This window comes from Lissotriton vulgaris, chromosome 1_1 (genome assembly GCF_964263255.1).
Source record: "Lissotriton vulgaris chromosome 1_1, aLisVul1.2, whole genome shotgun sequence".
Lineage (NCBI taxonomy): Eukaryota > Metazoa > Chordata > Amphibia > Caudata > Salamandridae > Lissotriton > Lissotriton vulgaris.
In genome coordinates, this window is record NC_141685.1 from 1,012,296,479 (window position 1) to 1,012,314,594 (window position 18,116).

General features: G+C 42.1%; 1 protein-coding gene across 2 annotated transcripts in view; it reads left to right on the top strand.

Moving 5' to 3' along the window:
• Nucleotides 1-673: 673 nt before the first annotated feature.
• Nucleotides 674-18,116, top strand: part of LOC147748414 (hepatic lectin-like) — a 156,058-nt gene continuing 138,615 nt past the window's right edge. The window contains exons 1-4 of one of the 2 annotated variants that reach the window (XM_086961264.1): nt 674-857; nt 13,539-13,634; nt 15,492-15,533; nt 17,343-17,384. In XM_086961264.1, coding sequence (XP_086817390.1) covers nt 773-857; nt 13,539-13,634; nt 15,492-15,533; nt 17,343-17,384 — 265 coding nt within the window. In that variant the 5' untranslated portion in view covers nt 674-772. The remainder of the gene's footprint in view (nt 858-13,538; nt 13,635-15,491; nt 15,534-17,342; nt 17,385-18,116) is intronic. The other variant, XM_086961272.1, reaches the window with a different exon arrangement.

Here is an 18,116-nt window from a genome sequence, read left to right on the forward strand (position 1 = left end):
AGCTAACACCCAAAGAGCTAGTAAAAATACAAGTACACAATTCATCCAGTCCATGTTTTGTAATATTCAGTGTGAGATTTGTGGTCTGGGTATGTAATGCTATGGTAAACTATGGTATGGTAAAGCCATTAATAGCAAGTTAACCAGAGGTTTCTTCTTGCTAAAGGACCAACTTCATGATAACAGTGTTCCATTATGAAATCGGTAGAACAACACCCAGAATGCAAAGCAGAAACCTCAGCAGGGTGAGAGCCACTCACACATGGACCCGGGAAACTTGCCGGCTCTGCAAGAAGAGAAGAAGTCCAAAGGTGGCTGCCTATAGTCCCTGCAAGGAGACCACTGGTGGGGGAGTTTGAGCAATTCCAGAGACTCTGCTTCATTCTCATATATCAACCTGACCCCAAGCCCACACATTGTGTCATTTGGAGCACTGACACCATCAGTGCCCACAAAGGGTGGGGTCAAGGCACCAGACCTTCACCCATGACAGCTTGGCACCAGATCTGGTGGGGGCCGAGGCAGAGGTGGTGGCAGTAGCTACTTCATGAATAGATTAGCCGCCTCTCCTGCTAAGATGTGCTGTGGGCAGGTATTTGCATCAGGTTCCTCGTGGCTGCTCGGGTGCACTTCCGGTGTCACGTAGGAAGCTAAAAATAACACGAGAATTAGAGCCCACCGCCGAGGGAGGCCTCGGATAGAGCCTCGTGCGTTTGAGAGGTGCCACCGGAGTCGAACCCACTAGGCCTCATTGAGGAGGCCGCCTGGCGGGATGGACCAGCAGGGCGTGTACGGCAACCTGCACCCACTGCCAGAAGCCAAATGGAGGAGGGGCACGGAGTCAGCAAGCAAAGAAGGTAGATGAATGGGGAAGGGGCAAGGACAACGCCAGTATCCCGTCAGTGCGCCTCAACTCGCCTCAGAGGCCTCTGCGCCCTTTCACTGCATGGACTCAAAGGGGCTAGGGTGGGAGAGGATGCCTGGCAGTTCAAGTTCAATCCTGCCCTTCATCTTTCTAGAAGCATCAGTTGTATGAGTGAAAGTCCAGTTATGTTTCACCGCCCCTACAGTCCTGGGCCTCTCTCTGGAGATGGAACCTTGGTGTTCTTTGTCTTCCAATCCCTGAAATCTCTCTGAGGGAATCACTGCCACTTGGAAGTGAGGAAAGTTAATTCTGCATCCTATATTCAGTTCCTGGTCTCTCTAGGCTATCACTGTAGTTTTGAGACGGGGTTGGGTGTCCTACCCCTTAAGACTACGGGGCATATTAGCAAGAACCTCGTTAACATGATCGCCGTTTTAGCGGCAGGAAACTGCCGCTAAAACGGCGATAATGGGCTTGCTAATATGCGTTATAGAATTCCAATAGAAGCCCAGGTTAGATGTGCAGGACATCTAACCTGGGCTTCTATTGAAATTCTATAACGCATATTAGCAAGCCCACTATCGCCATTTTAGCGGCAGTTTCCTGCCGCTAAAACGGTGATAATTTTAACGAGGTACTTATGCCCCTTCGGTCTTTCTCTTGATTACTCCCCTGTAATGTCGAGGTGGGACCTCCGTCTGGATACCCCTCCCAAGAACTCTCTCTTTCTGGTGCAGGGGTTCCTTTTTCACTCCATGGACGAGAGGTGAGTTCACACTGCATGCCCATCCCATGTTGGACCTCTCTGGATACTTTGGGATATAAATGCCTGGAGTGGGTTTCTTCATCCTATGACAACTTAATCTACGCAAAATAGTGGTTTGTATTCGTTTACACCGCTGTTCGGAATGCATTTAAAAACCACTTCAGTTGTTACTAACTCACTGTAGTATCAGGGTGTATTCCTTTGCCTCGAGATGAATAGTACCTGCCTCTGCCCGCTAGCCCGTCCAGGTAACAGAAGTGTGCGCCCACCTTTTCCCACTATCGCCTTTAGGCGCTTTCTGCAGCTAATAGAACCAGTAAGAACTGTGTGTTGGCCTTTCTTCATTAGGGGATTTACTTTTGATTATTCTGAAATAAATACCACGTCTGATTCTTTTGATTAGAGGAATATTTATCGTTGTTTGTCACCATGAGCAGAAGCCTGCCGCTGCTCCAACATTTTGCCATGGCCTAAGGCGCGCATAATAATTACGTGCATTATAAAGAAAGTCCAAGTTGATGTAGGAGCAATCACATGCCGATTAAGCGAATTTGACCGTTTATTATATTGATTTAGCACGGATTATTATGATGAGGATTTCCTACTAGTTAGAGGAGCCCCTCCTCCGGGTCGGTACAGTTAACTGTATTACTCGGCTTCAAAACATGGCGTCCAAAGGCACGGGTTATTAAGACGTAATAGCAGGTCGATTTAACGGCAATGTCATGCAGACTGAAGGCAATTTCATGCCGATTTAAGAACAATATCACACAGGTCAAAGGGGATTTACAGAATGCAGTCTTGGGCTTTGTAAAAACCTCCTTGTGGGAACTCACACACTATTTTTGCAACTAAATAATGTATTCTTGTATAGCCCAAAACCGGGCCAGGAATACTTAAGAAATACCCAGTTTTCGACAGGGAGAGTGAGCACTACGCGAGTGCAATTTAAATTTCAATCTTCCGCTTTCGTTTTAAGAGGTCTGGGGGAAGGAGTCCCAAACCTCCACCCACTTTATAACTCATCTCTAAAAAATATATCTACCGGTCTCCTGCTTCGTGGGTTTTGTTCTGGTTGAGAACACCCAGTGCCCAATATATTTATTTATGTGAAAGGTAACTGCATATGTTTAATAATGCTTTGATTTTAATATAAAGTTCTATTTTGGGGTATATGTGACAGCTGGTGTCACATGAGACCACTTACCACATTTTAGATTAATTGACACAGATGATTTGTTCTCCGTTTAGCCCCTCAGAGGATTTTTAGACAGATTAAGCATTTTTTGGGTGCTCTCGGAAGACGTGGTAGTTCTCAGTTTCACTTCCTGAGAAATGGTTGCACTCCTAGAAGGCCCTGCCCCCTGTTCCTGACTCCTCAAACGCTGGTGCTCACAGTATTCCCGTGGCACTATTTCATAATGGGGTTTCAGTGGCCATTTCGCATAAATAGCAATGGATCCCTTGATAAAGCCAAAGTGAAGAAATGAAAGCTTGGAGGAACAGGGAAAATTGAAATGGTCTTAGAGACTTACATGTCCTCGCCCCCACTTCATCTATTGATAGGGACTGCATAGAGCCGTGCCAGATATGAACCGCACCTAGGAACTGGCTGTGAAAGGGAGCACATTTTAGAAAAGCAGCATAATTTAATAAGGCTTTAGGGATCTCTGGAGCACCAGAACTAGGCGGCCATCTTAGAGCATGCTTATTACCGCCCCCTCAAAATGCAAGAAATCCACCCAGTTCATGAAAGTTATCACTGGATATATGTAGTTTTATATTAGTCTGAAGAGGGGATCATATAATATGAAGGTCATATAATGTATGCCACTTTGTCACTCCATAGTGGAGTTATCAGCGCATACTATGGCTGCCTTTATAATTAAGGCTCCCTGTTTTATGGTATTTTTATTTTTAGAATTTCTGTCTGTATTTAGCCATGTTTATTTTTTGGGCATTTTATTGGTAATTGTCCATATTTATATTATGTTTTGAGAATAAATGGAGCCGTAAAAAATTATATTTCCGCATTTATTTAACTAATAAACATTCACTCATACTTTGATACCTGTCACGTTTTAGGTAATTAAGAAGCCAAATATAACAAAACCCTATACCCACAGGTAAATATGAGCATTATATACAAATATGTTATAACATATGCCTGTATTTAAGGACATTTGATATTTTTTATTTTTAACGCTCCATGATGTCTATCTGCTCATCTGTTGGCCTAGAATTTATGAAGGACAGCATGAGGAGTCACTTACAAGAAGCACAATTTTCTGTATTTTTCCGCTTTTAAAAGTAAACACAGACAGGAAACACATTGTTTTCTGTCTGTATTTGTCTGTAAAAGTCAGTGAAAACAGAAAACTAGGAGCCTCATTTATAATGTATATACCTATGGGCTGCTCCCTGTCTTCTGGGTGGCTCTTCAGAGCATGTAATGTATGTTGAAGTTAGGGTCACTAACTTCTAGACTGGGCTCTCCAAATTCACACGAAAACACTGTTTTCTCATTGCATTATTTACTTTTAATTGCAGTTCATATTGTTTTCAATTTTGATTCTTAGATTAAATCTTTACTGTTGATGTATATTTCCAACATAATAACATCTTATGCTGTCTGCACAATAGTTGAATTCATCCAAAGTTTTCAACGTTTCACAATACCCAATGCATTTCGGGTCAAACCATAGCCAAGACCCTTCGTCGGGGGTCTGAATAAGGGAAAACAAACAGGACCAAATTAGTCACCCTGCCACATCAACAAAAATATAAACGCCTAGCACTGACAACGAAAACGGAAAAAGAGGGTGCCTTGGAAACCCAGTACAGCCCAAGCTTCAACTCTAAATAGGTTGACTCGATGCAAAACAAACGAGCCCAAGGAGGCTCCACCATACGAAAAGTGAGAAGATCTTACGCATTACTGTTAGGCTGGAATATACACGCGCTCACATAACAGTTCACAGTAAAAAACTTACAGGTTTGTACGCGCGTGGACGCTTCTATGGGAGTCTGCTGAATAACCATAGTCTAACAAGCTGCGTGCTAATAGGGAAACTGCATATCACATGATCGCGGTAGTAACCAATAGCGTTGCAGCTAAACGGTCACATGTACTGAGTGCGAAGGCTTCAAAACAACCATGAGAAACTGGCGCGATGCCAGGACTGAAGTGAAGGCATAACAAATTAAAATTAAAAGCGTAAACATAACGTGCATTATCAAACCCGAGTGGGCTGATGAAATAACCAAAATCAAAGAAAAAGATATTAATTTACGAAATTTCAAGGCAATTGAACAAGTTCAAAGGGGAAACCAGGATTTGAAGAACAAGTCGATGCATTATAGGACCCACGCATATTCTATGCGATCGTTCAACCCGATGGGCTGGGCTGAGTTCAGTTTTTTCATCCAAAAGTACTCTGCTTTAAGTCTTTGTTTAACGGGATCCATGTCGGGGCGCTGATGGATGACTTCAAGAACCGTGAATTTCAACTGTGATATCTGGTGATGACATTCATTCCAATGACATGCTATGGCTGACTTAAGGTTGCTAAGCCTGATATTGCTTCTGTGTTCTGTGATTCTGATTTTAACTTTCCGCTCAGTTTGACCAACATAAACTTTGCCGCATGGGCATTTTATTAAGTATATGCAGTTCGAGGTGTCACAATTGCCGGAATGCTCTAGTTTGATGGGAAAACCTTTGGTGGGGTGCATTAAAGTGTTGCCACAGATGACATTGTTGCAGTGGATGCAGTTAAAACATTTAGTCATTCCTTTCCAGTTCTTTTTCTCTTTGTTGGGAGTGTTTAGCAATTCCTTCAGGTTTTTTGATCTTTGATATGCGAAAGTTACACGATCACTGTATACGTTCTTCAAATCTGGCTCATTTTGTACCAAGTGCCAATGTTTATTGATAATTCTTTTGATTTTAGAAGCATCTGTAGAATATTTCAATACGCACACTGTTTTTTGCATGGTCGATTTGTTTTTTGGTGTCAATAAATCAATTCTCTTGATTTTATCAACTTTAGATAAAGCTTGAATGAGAATGTCGTTAGGATACCCTCGTTTTTTGTACTTGACTGATTGTTGCAAGATAGCTTGTTTCGCTTGTTCTCCATCAGAGGTTATACGTTTTAGTCGAGTGTACTGCGAGAATGGCAAGTGTTTTTTCAATGGCTCCGGATGGAAGCTTTGAAAAAGTAAACTTGAGTTTCTGTCCGTGGGTTTTTGGAACACTCTAGTGGTGATCTCATGGTTAGAGATGTTGATGAATACATCCAGATAAGATATTGCATCCTGGGATATGGTGTGAGTGAATTTAATCCTTTCATTTTGAACATTTAGTACCCTGATGTTTTCTTCCAATGTTTCTCTTGGACCGCACCAAATTAGGAAAATATCGTCAATGAATCTTTTGAACATGGTAAGCCCTTCAATCCAAGTACGGTTGCACAGTATGTAATCATTTTCAAACTTCTGCATAAAGATGTTCGCATATGAGGGGGCCCCCCCAAAACCCATGGATGTTCCATTAGATTGATTATAAAAAACACCATTCCATTCAAAATAACTGTGATACAGTGCATACTGCATCAATTCCAATATCAAAACTCTCTGATAGTCTTCCAAGTTACTGTTCAATAAGCTCCATTCCAGAGCTTCAATGCCCTCTTTGTGTGGAATTGAGGTGTATAATGCTACAACGTCAATTGTGCATAGCCAATATGTCTCGTTAGGTGATAATTTGACACTGTTTAACATATTCAAAAACGCAGTGGTATCTTTGATATATGTGACGCCTTTCTGGACCAATGGTTGTAAAAACTTGTCGACAAACTTGCCAATCGGTTCTGATATCGACCCGCAGGCCGAGACAATGGGTCTGAAAGGAGGTCTCCAGGGATCCTTATGTATTTTGGGCAACATGTAGAGTTGCGGTCTCCTGGGAAATTTAAGGTGAAAAAAGGCATGAGTCTTCTGGCTTATCCATTTCATGTTCAAAGCGTGGTCCACAATATTATACAAAATTTTTTGATATTCAATTGTAGGATCAGATGTAAGTGGTAAATAAATGTTAGCGTTCTGAACATGCTCATTCACACTGGATGTGTAGAATTTGGTGTCCATAACAATAAGGGCGCCGCCCTTATCGGCTTTTTGGAATGTGAGATCTTTGTCATTACAGAGGTTTTTGAGCGTGTTCCATTCTTTCGTGCTTAAGTTGGGCTTATTGACTTTGCTGAAGGAAATTTTCTGAATTTCAGACATCACTGACCTCTCGAATGCCTCAAGTGTTTTGTGAGTGGTTGGAGCACAGAAGGTGCTAGGTGGTTTGAATTCCTGATCCCACACTGGGATGAGATCTGTTTGGCTGGTGTCTTTGAAGAAATATTTGAGTTTTATGCTCCTGAAAAATTTAAAGAGAGAGAGTTCAGTCTCACCAATGTTAGACCTATAGGTAGGTACAAATGTGGTTCCTTTGTTGAGTACTGCCAGCTGCATGGAGGTCAACGGTTTCTCCGAGATATTAATGACTAGGTTGTCTTCTGTACTTGACTGCGTGTTCGCTTCGCGATTTCCTCTGCTGTTTCTTTTCCTTTTTGCCCTTCTTGTTGCGACGTGGTTGGAGGGGCGTTTGCTGCTGGACTTATGTCTAAAAAAGATGTTTGTGACACGTCTGTTGAACCGGCTGATGTTGTTTCCACTGGTTCAGGAGCATAAAACTCAAATATTTCTTCAAAGACACCAGCCAAACAGATCTCATCCCAGTGTGGGATCAGGAATTCAAACCACCTAGCACCTTCTGTGCTCCAACCACTCACAAAACACTTGAGGCATTCGAGAGGTCAGTGATGTCTGAAATTCAGAAAATTTCCTTCAGCAAAGTCAATAAGCCCAACTTAAGCACGAAAGAATGGAACACGCTCAAAAACCTCTGTAATGACAAAGATCTCACATTCCAAAAAGCCGATAAGGGCGGCGCCCTTATTGTTATGGACACCAAATTCTACACATCCAGTGTGAATGAGCATGTTCAGAACGCTAACATTTATTTACCACTTACATCTGATCCTACAATTGAATATCAAAAAATTTTGTATAATATTGTGGACCACGCTTTGAACATGAAATGGATAAGCCAGAAGACTCATGCCTTTTTTCACCTTAAATTTCCCAGGAGACCGCAACTCTACATGTTGCCCAAAATACATAAGGATCCCTGGAGACCTCCTTACAGACCCATTGTCTCGGCCTGCGGGTCGATATCAGAACCGATTGGCAAGTTTGTCGACAAGTTTTTACAACCATTGGTCCAGAAAGGCGTCACATATATCAAAGATACCACTGCGTTTTTGAATATGTTAAACAGTGTCAAATTATCACCTAACGAGACATATTGGCTATGCACAATTGACGTTGTAGCATTATACACCTCAATTCCACACAAAGAGGGCATTGAAGCTCTGGAATGGAGCTTATTGAACAGTAACTTGGAAGACTATCAGAGAGTTTTGATATTGGAATTGATGCAGTATGCACTGTATCACAGTTATTTTGAATGGAATGGTGTTTTTTATAATCAATCTAATGGAACATCCATGGGTTTTGGGGGGGCCCCCTCATATGCGAACATCTTTATGCAGAAGTTTGAAAATGATTACATACTGTGCAACCGTACTTGGATTGAAGGGCTTACCATGTTCAAAAGATTCATTGACGATATTTTCCTAATTTGGTGCGGTCCAAGAGAAACATTGGAAGAAAACATCAGGGTACTAAATGTTCAAAATGAAAGGATTAAATTCACTCACACCATATCCCAGGATGCAATATCTTATCTGGATGTATTCATCAACATCTCTAACCATGAGATCACCACTAGAGTGTTCCAAAAACCCACGGACAGAAACTCAAGTTTACTTTTTCAAAGCTTCCATCCGGAGCCATTGAAAAAACACTTGCCATTCTCGCAGTACACTCGACTAAAACGTATAACCTCTGATGGAGAACAAGCGAAACAAGCTATCTTGCAACAATCAGTCAAGTACAAAAAACGAGGGTATCCTAACGACATTCTCATTCAAGCTTTATCTAAAGTTGATAAAATCAAGAGAATTGATTTATTGACACCAAAAAACAAATCGACCATGCAAAAAACAGTGTGCGTATTGAAATATTCTACAGATGCTTCTAAAATCAAAAGAATTATCAATAAACATTGGCACTTGGTACAAAATGAGCCAGATTTGAAGAACGTATACAGTGATCGTGTAACTTTCGCATATCAAAGATCAAAAAACCTGAAGGAATTGCTAAACACTCCCAACAAAGAGAAAAAGAACTGGAAAGGAATGACTAAATGTTTTAACTGCATCCACTGCAACAATGTCATCTGTGGCAACACTTTAATGCACCCCACCAAAGGTTTTCCCATCAAACTAGAGCATTCCGGCAATTGTGACACCTCGAACTGCATATACTTAATAAAATGCCCATGCGGCAAAGTTTATGTTGGTCAAACTGAGCGGAAAGTTAAAATCAGAATCACAGAACACAAAAGCAATATCAGGCTTAGCAACCTTAAGTCAGCCATAGCATGTCATTGGAATGAATGTCATCACCAGATATCACAGTTGAAATTCACGGTTCTTGAAGTCATCCATCAGCGCCCCGACATGGATCCCGTTAAACAAAGACTTAAAGCAGAGTACTTTTGGATGAAAAAACTGAACTCAGCCCAGCCCATCGGGTTGAACGATCGCATAGAATATGCGTGGGTCCTATAATGCATCGACTTGTTCTTCAAATCCTGGTTTCCCCTTTGAACTTGTTCAATTGCCTTGAAATTTCGTAAATTAATATCTTTTTCTTTGATTTTGGTTATTTCATCAGCCCACTCGGGTTTGATAATGCACGTTATGTTTACGCTTTTAATTTTAATTTGTTATGCCTTCACTTCAGTCCTGGCATCGCGCCAGTTTCTCATGGTTGTTTTGAAGCCTTCGCACTCAGTACATGTGACCGTTTAGCTGCAACGCTATTGGTTACTACCGCGATCATGTGATATGCAGTTTCCCTATTAGCACGCAGCTTGTTAGACTATGGTTATTCAGCAGACTCCCATAGAAGCGTCCACGCGCGTACAAACCTGTAAGTTTTTTACTGTGAACTGTTATGTGAGCGCGTGTATATTCCAGCCTAACAGTAATGCGTACGATCTTCTCACTTTTCGTATGGTGGAGCCTCCTTGGGCTCGTTTGTTTTGCATCGAGTCAACCTATTTAGAGTTGAAGCTTGGGCTGTACTGGGTTTCCAAGGCACCCTCTTTTTCCGTTTTCGTTGTCAGTGCTAGGCGTTTATATTTTTGTTGATGTGGCAGGGTGACTAATTTGGTCCTGTTTGTTTTCCCTTATTCAGACCCCCGACGAAGGGTCTTGGCTATGGTTTGACCCGAAATGCATTGGGTATTGTGAAACGTTGAAAACTTTGGATGAATTCAACTATTGTGCAGACAGCATAAGATGTTATTATGTTGGAAATATACATCAACAGTAAAGATTTAATCTAAGAATCAAAATTGAAAACAATATGAACTGCAATTAAAAGTAAATAATGCAATGAGAAAACAGTGTTTTCGTGTGAATTTGGAGAGCCCAGTCTAGAAGTTAGTGACCCTAACTTCAACATACATTGCAGTTTCCAAGGCACGTTAAGGCTACGTGCGACGACCAGGGCACCCACCTGAAGAGTTAAAGTTACATTCATTGAATCGATTTACAGAGTGCTCAGGATACCACATATCGTTTGTCTTCAGAGCATGTACCATGCCAGCTCCAATGGGCTGCTGCCTGCTAGACTTGGGTGGAGAGCACACACTACGGCTGATTGGATAATGGATGCTCCTCTGCCTCTATATGGTAACCCAGCAGAGTATACACTATGACTGGATAAATAATACTAGCCTTGCTCCTCATGGTCCCTCAGTTACTTCTGTTCTAACCTTACTTCTGTAAATTTCCTTACAGTGTTCTGTTAATGCTGGCTCCAGCCGAGCCTGCACCTTTTAACCCCTAACTTTGTTAATTATTTTGACCTCATTTCTGTAACTACAAATGTTTCTTTGCATATTTAATTGTGTATCCTTCTGTCACACTATCCTTATTTTTAACTGTATGTAACCTTTTTGATCCTTAGATTTTTGCCTTGATCCGGATACATTATTGGATGTCTCACATCCCCTTTTGTAGTTTGTTTGTATACATTGCTCCTGGGATATGTTGCCTTGCTCATGCTTCTGTAAAGCGATCTGATACCTCTGGGTCTAGCCAGCGCTATATAAAACTTTTAAAATAATAAATAAATAAATACATAATACCTATGGGTCGTGCTCTACTGCACCTCGAGAGGGCTCCTCAGGGATATAGTATTGTTTCTCATTTACTGGTTGATCCTCTGTTGCTCTAAGCATATACTGCAAATGATGCAAGATCAGAGACCAGAGGGTAGCCTTCCTTCAACTCTAGGCACTTCTTATATCCATACTCAATGTGGTGTAAACTGTTATGATAGAGTACGGCTTCAAAAGAAGAGAGTTTCCCAGAAAACCAGAAAGGCTGATGATAGAGTACGGTCCAGAACTTGTAGGTATCAGCATGCACACACAACTACATCTTTTCTCACACTTTTGTCCTCCACCCACGTGTAGGTGAAGTTGTGTGCTTGCTCTGACACATTGATGAGCAGTCTCTGACAAATACACATGATACCACAACACTTCCCACAAAGGCCACAACGCATTCTCACACTTTCCATTCATACACTGCTTAAGTGTCCTATCGCTCACTTCTCTGTGATTCAAATTAATGTATAAGTGTGTTGCATAAAGACATGGAGACCACAAAGCTGGTCTGTAGGTACAGCATCACAACACAAAAAATTCAGGCAATACAAATGCATGCTCTTCCATCCATAGACCTCCCATGGAATACAGTGCTACCTGCCCGCAAATGCGCCTCCGTGCCTTTTCGGTGGTATGAAGCACTAGATTAACAGCACTACAATACAATATAGGCTTAACAAGATACTGCCATAAGTATTAGATCTACCATTTTTAATGCCTTAAAATCAAAACGATCTGGAATTGGAAATCCACAACAAATCCCTCTGTACCAAGATGAGGGCCTTAGGTATTTTTACCAGAATATGAACAAAATTATTTTTGGAACTCATATCAGTCGTCGTGAGTCTTAGACTAGAAAGGCGTTTGAGACCAGCTCACGTGCAGCTGGAGGTGGATTGCACTGAATTTAAATTAAACAGATGTGAAACTTTACAAAGTGAAGATATGGGTATCTTAGATAAATTCATAAACTATCTTGGGGCTGTAACTGGAGGACTGCTGTCAAAATATTTTGTTGGTTACAAAGTTTCTTCAATGCATTTTGGTAGGTCGTTTGTTGGTGTTTCCTTGACATTGACTATAATACAGATTACTGACTTCTGTCCTTCACTATTATTCTTTGTCTCAGAATTTTCCATGATATGATTAAACCAAAGACCCATGAGGGTGGGGAAAGAATATATATTCTCACCCCTGTGCATTAATCTGAGGAGGCAGTGAGGACAGGAAGTTCTGGTGAAGGGATAACAAGACTGAACCTGTGGGGCAATAGGGTGTGTCCACATGCGTTGGCGCATGGTAGCCGATTGTGTGCCAGCACAGGAGAAAAGGACAGTTATGCGCCCTATCTGATAGATACAGCACATTCCTGCCCCTTTCTTTTGCCCTTCGGGCAGCGCCGCAGAAAGGCCTGCGGTGCTGCCTTTTGGCAAAATCTTTTTTAAAAGGCCCAAAGTCCACTCAAATCAACTTACTCTGTTTGAATCCTATTAACAGCAGGAATCTAGATAATTTATAAAAAGGTAACGATTCATTCCTTTCAATCCATAATGTACATCGGGAACCTTCCATTTTCTTTAGTTTTTAACATAGCTGTCACCAGAGGTCTTTGTTCAAAGGAATTCCCAGGGACAGGCAACAAGAAGGTACAGCTGGGGCAGAGTCAGTCACACACAAGGCACACCTACCACGTGGCTGATTCTTCCCCAGCCATTCTGAGCCATTTTCCAACAGACAGGAGCACCTCTGAACTGTACTTGCAAATTTAGTAAATAGTAAAGAGAGCAACAGCATGAGCACTGAAAACAAATATTATTAAAACCAATAGAATTAGGTGACGGATGAATATGCCACTGCGCCAAGCCAACTAGTGATTGACAAAGTCTCAACCAAATGGCTGAAATAGTCTAGTCAAAGAAAGTCATTGATTGAAAGGGACAAACCCAAAGCCCACTCTGTGTATATTGTCAGCAATATGTCTGGTTAACAGACATTAAATGGAGGTATTGTGCATTAATCAAACTGCATCATGAAACATGGGCTGCCCTTAGCACCCATTGACACACATTTTGACACCAACATGTGCAACTTAGGTTTACCTCTCCTCCACATTACATCTTCTGAATCCTGCTGCATGGATCCTGCAATGCAACGTCCCTGAAAATTAAGAACCTTACACTGAAATCCAGTCAAAATGTATTCAAAGCGTCATTAGGGTTGGGTAATATTCTTGACTTCTAAACACACGTAGGAAGCTATTTTTCATGTCCCCGGCCTGTTGCAAAACTGAGGTACATATCGCTCACTGGCCTCCCCACGTGGGCAGCTAACCATGTGACTCTTCAAGGCATAGTCCATGATGTCCTAGATCAGATAAGTTGATCTGAAAAGTCAATTTCGTCCCACTGTCCTCTCAGTGTCTTTCTACTTTCATGACATTAGCAGTTCTCCTGTTATTGTTTTCTGACTTCTATCGTTCAAAGGTGACAACATCTATAATAACTTCCTGAAGGTCAAGACTCATGGGAGTTGGAAGCAGCAGGAAATCCCCAAACAACCCATCCCCGTGGAATCCTTCGGTAAGTAGGCCACCCCACAGTCCCTCCCAGTGTCTTTGCCCAGTGCGCCGCTGGATGTAAGGGACCTGGGATGACAATAACGAGGGTTTGAGGTTATGTGATTTGATGACCATTCTGTTGACCTTGAGCAAATTTCTCTGTTGACCTTATGGGGATGAGTGGTGAATCACTAGAGTGAGAAGGTAGATAGAAGGGAAAGATATTGGAATGAATGAGAACAATATGATAGGACGGAAAGACAAGAAAAAGAGTAGGGAATGAATGAATGGAAGAAGAGAGATGCCCCAGAAAGATTATGTTCCAATGAAGGGATAGGGATCCAAATCTCCTACAGCAGTGCTTCCCACACCTTTTAAACCACGACCCAATTTTTAAAACAGCAAACATTCATGACTCACCGAGCTTTAATGGACATGAGGCGGGCAATTTTTTTCAATTTAACTATATCATCGTGTGGTAGGGCATTTCCATTGAAATGGCCACTACGTTTGCACAGATTTACAGTTTGACTGAAAAAACGATATTGCACACAAATAATAATGTGTGGAAATCGGGTTTCAGTGAATATTTATAATTCGTGCCTCACCAAGTAAAGTGTCTTGATTTGCTTTGATCCTATTAAAATCTTTATTTCCATCACACTTCAGAATTACAAAAATATGAGCATAATGTTTGCTTTCCTGACTGCGGAATGTGAACATTTAATTTACAGGTTACACATAATTCTCTCTACTTTTCTTTCTCTGACTGCAAGGTGAAAAGAGGTTGCAAATACCAAACCAAGTTAAAAATAAGCAGCGATTTGTCAGAAGATATGGTCTGACATTTTACCCCTCTCTCTCTCTGAAACACAGCAAATGTGACAAGATAAATACAGAATTAAAAGGCATCCTTATTTATTGCTTGGAATTTCATGACCTTCCAAAAATTGGCTTGCGACCTACCCCCATTGTGGGAAACATTGTCCAATAGAAACCAAGGCACCTACACTCTCTATGTGTGATATTCAAGTTCTATATTATGATTTCTATAACAAGTCTCCTCAGAACAACTGTTTTCTGCAGGAGAGCTAGTGTGAGTATAAAGAGTTATTGTGATGTCATTACACCTCATTGTCATCATCATCAACCTTATAAAGCGCAGAAGACCACCTAAGCTTTGGAACGTCCTCTTGTCCAAAAATGCTTCCAATAAGAGATGCATTGTACACATCTGTAAGAAGCCTACATTATAAAATATTATATGTGATAAATCTCTCTCTGGCTTTCACAAAGGGTCTCTCTTTTCTTACACTGTAAGTGTTTTTATATCCTGGGCTCCTCAGTGCTCAATGGCCCCATCATATCAGCCCATTGCCTTCAATGCTGTTACTCTGCGACGTTCAGAATAGGGAAACTTAAGTCTGCGGAAAGGCTTCTACATAATGAAGATCTTGAGAGTTGAGACTGTTCTGGCATGGGCAGTAGTTCTCTGGACTGGAGCCATTTTCAGAGCTGAGCACAGTGCTGCCTCAACTTGCCATCCATGGCGGTGAAGCCCTCACCATTAAAATTCATAGTGCGCTTCCAAGGTGGACCTCCGAGTACGTATGGGCTCGTATCTCCCGACTAAGTGTCTCAAATACTGCTGTCTAGACGTGGTTCTTTTGAGTAATACACAGGAGGTCTGCGATGTACAGTGGGTTCTTTGGTGGAGTGTACCATTTGACCCATCTGAAGTTTGTATTTTTGAGATAAGGTTGCCTCATCTTAAGTAGTTATGGATGAATGGACAAAAGCTGACAGTATAAATGGCTGGGTCTCAGCTAGTTGGTGTTGGGACAGGATAATGATCCATCTCGTCTGCTCTTTATTGCAGGAGGGGTATTGTCAGGAGCCCCGCCGAGGCCGCCCAAAACCAGTAAGACAGCATTTTGAGTTCCTTTCCCAAGGATATGTTTCCTTTCTAAGCATGAAGCAGTTACATGTTTTTATTTTTCTGTCCACAGTGAATATTTTACCATAGGACCATTCGCAGTGTTTTCTCTAGGCTTACATTTCTGCAAATTATCAATGGCTTCTAACAATGTGCAGGCAAGGCAGGAGTTTTTCCGCAGGGCGTACACCAATCTCGGGTTGCTTGTGTTGCCACCTAGAGGGTACTTAGCCTGGCAGGTCGGGCTGGATTGTTCCTAATGGAGTAGAATCAAGTTTCTTGCTTGTAGGCTGGTCTCTGTATGGAGTGGGATAGATAGATGGTGAAAAAATGATGGCCTGGAATGCAGCTCAGGTAATTGCCAGGATCTGAGATTAATTCAAGCATTCCACCCATTACTTTTTTGTTTTTTTGAGTGTTGCTATGCAATGAAATGCCCTCTTTTGAAGGGGCTCCACCCTTGGATCTCTTAGAGATATTGATGCAGTCTATTTGGATAAGATGTCATTGTCTGGTCTTTTGAATGAGGCAAGAACCAAGACGTTGGATGTGTGAATAGCAACTAACACCCTAGCCTTAGTTTGGAAGCAGATGAGTATTCAATCCCTTGCAGCCAGCCTATTTTCTCCAGCCACTCGTTTCGCTTGTGTCAGCTGACTCTCGTCTAACATTGCCCATCGGGTGTGTCAGTAAATTCACTCCTAAGCTACCTCATCATGTCTACCAGGCTCTACTCTGAGAATTTCCACTCCTTTCAATGATCCATTCCAACTCACCCCTGTCTAAGTCTTTCAGAGATGTTGCAGGTATCACAACAACTAGCAAAGGTTGTACCAAACTTACAGCGGAGGGGAGGCTTTAGAACATGTCACTTAGAAAGGAAATGCTTTTAGGCCAATCCTATTGTGTGTGTAATAAAGAGAGAGTACATGGCGTGTGGGACTACTGTATAGAGAAGTGACACTTAGGAAGCACCATACGCTTCCACCAGACCTGAGTACCTTCACTACAGAGTCATGTCTCACTGTTTATTCTTTGGCCCGTGCGTGTAACATACTTTGTGGGGCAGGTATGTCCAACCATGTAAAGGTCTGATTGGTAGCATGTGGTGTGAGATCCTGCTACCCTCAATCAACATCCCAAAAGTATTAAAGCCTCAAAGGCCATTCCTCGACTACGTCTCTAGAGGGATCCAAGCCAGATTTCAAGATATACACATGATATAAATGTACATACTGATTGGAATTTATTCACATGGTCAGTTGGTATCTTGAATACCTGGCTTACTTGCTGTTCTCGAGGACCAACGCTGGACATGCATGATATTTAGGAGAAAAAATTAACTTATCATCAGATCCTATATACTGTGCAGATAGATCACAAGAAGACCAACCAAAGCCACATGAAGCATAATGGGTGATCCTGCCACAGTCATTGTGATACAAGGAGCAGCTTTATGATACGAGCAAGGATGTACAACCATGTGCAATCAGGGGATAACTCTATTTAGGTGCGAGGCTGTAAGATCTGTGTGAACAGATAGATTGCTTTGCAGTCAAGTGTGTATGCTGTGTGACTAATTTAACCCTGACAGCTCTGCTGCAGAAGTGTAAAAGCGGCAAATCTGAGGTATGCATTTCTGAGGCAAGTTCACTTCAGGCTCACTGGTTTTGGGGGATGAATGGAGAGTGGCTTTTTGTGTTTGGGCAAGGCTGCATGTTGAAAAATCTGGTGTCTTGAGACATTGAATTTTGCGACAGCATAATGATTGGCTGCATCTGCTCTTTGTTGCAGAAGGGAAGTTGTCAGGAGCTCCACCAAGGCTGCCCAAAACAGGTAAGCGTGACTCAGCCGCTCTGCGCACCACCATACCAGACCATGGAGTCTCCCAATCTGAAACTTTCACTTTAGATGATTGAATCTCTTTGACCATAATGAATGTTGCAGTTTCCCCCAAGGATCCCCAATGAGTCTCCCTAGAAGTAAAGAGATGAGACATTCCTCTAATTGATGCACTGGTTGTCCTCAAGCAGCATCAGCCTGAATGAATACTGAGCGGAGTCCACACTCAAGGAATTATACTTACACTACTGGAAGATCCCAGCCCGCTCATGATATCACTAGTGTAATACAGGCAGAACACAGCCCGAGAACTGAGGGAATTACAAGGCACTGCAAAATGGCATCTCACCACAGTGATTGTGTTACAGTTAGCTCCAAACTCTGGCAGGGCATCTGCACTGGTTTTTATTCACAGCCAATTGCAATTTAAAGGACTCTGAACACTGTCTTCTAAGCACAAGCTTGGTGGCAGACACCTTTAACAAGCCAATGGGAAGAACCTCTGCGTCATGCCTAGAGCAATGTGCTCCCTCCTGCCCCTCTGGGTCTGAGCAGGTGCTGCAGTCGCCTGGTTCTAAAGGTCTTTGGGAATAAAGGGTCCTTTGTCTTGGAACCATAGTTTCCAGGTGCTTGAGTCCAGGATCAGGAAGTTTAAAGACTGCAGATCCCACCTTGATGGTTGCTAGTAGTTCAGTGCAACGTGTTTTGGGAGATGTAGTTTCTGGC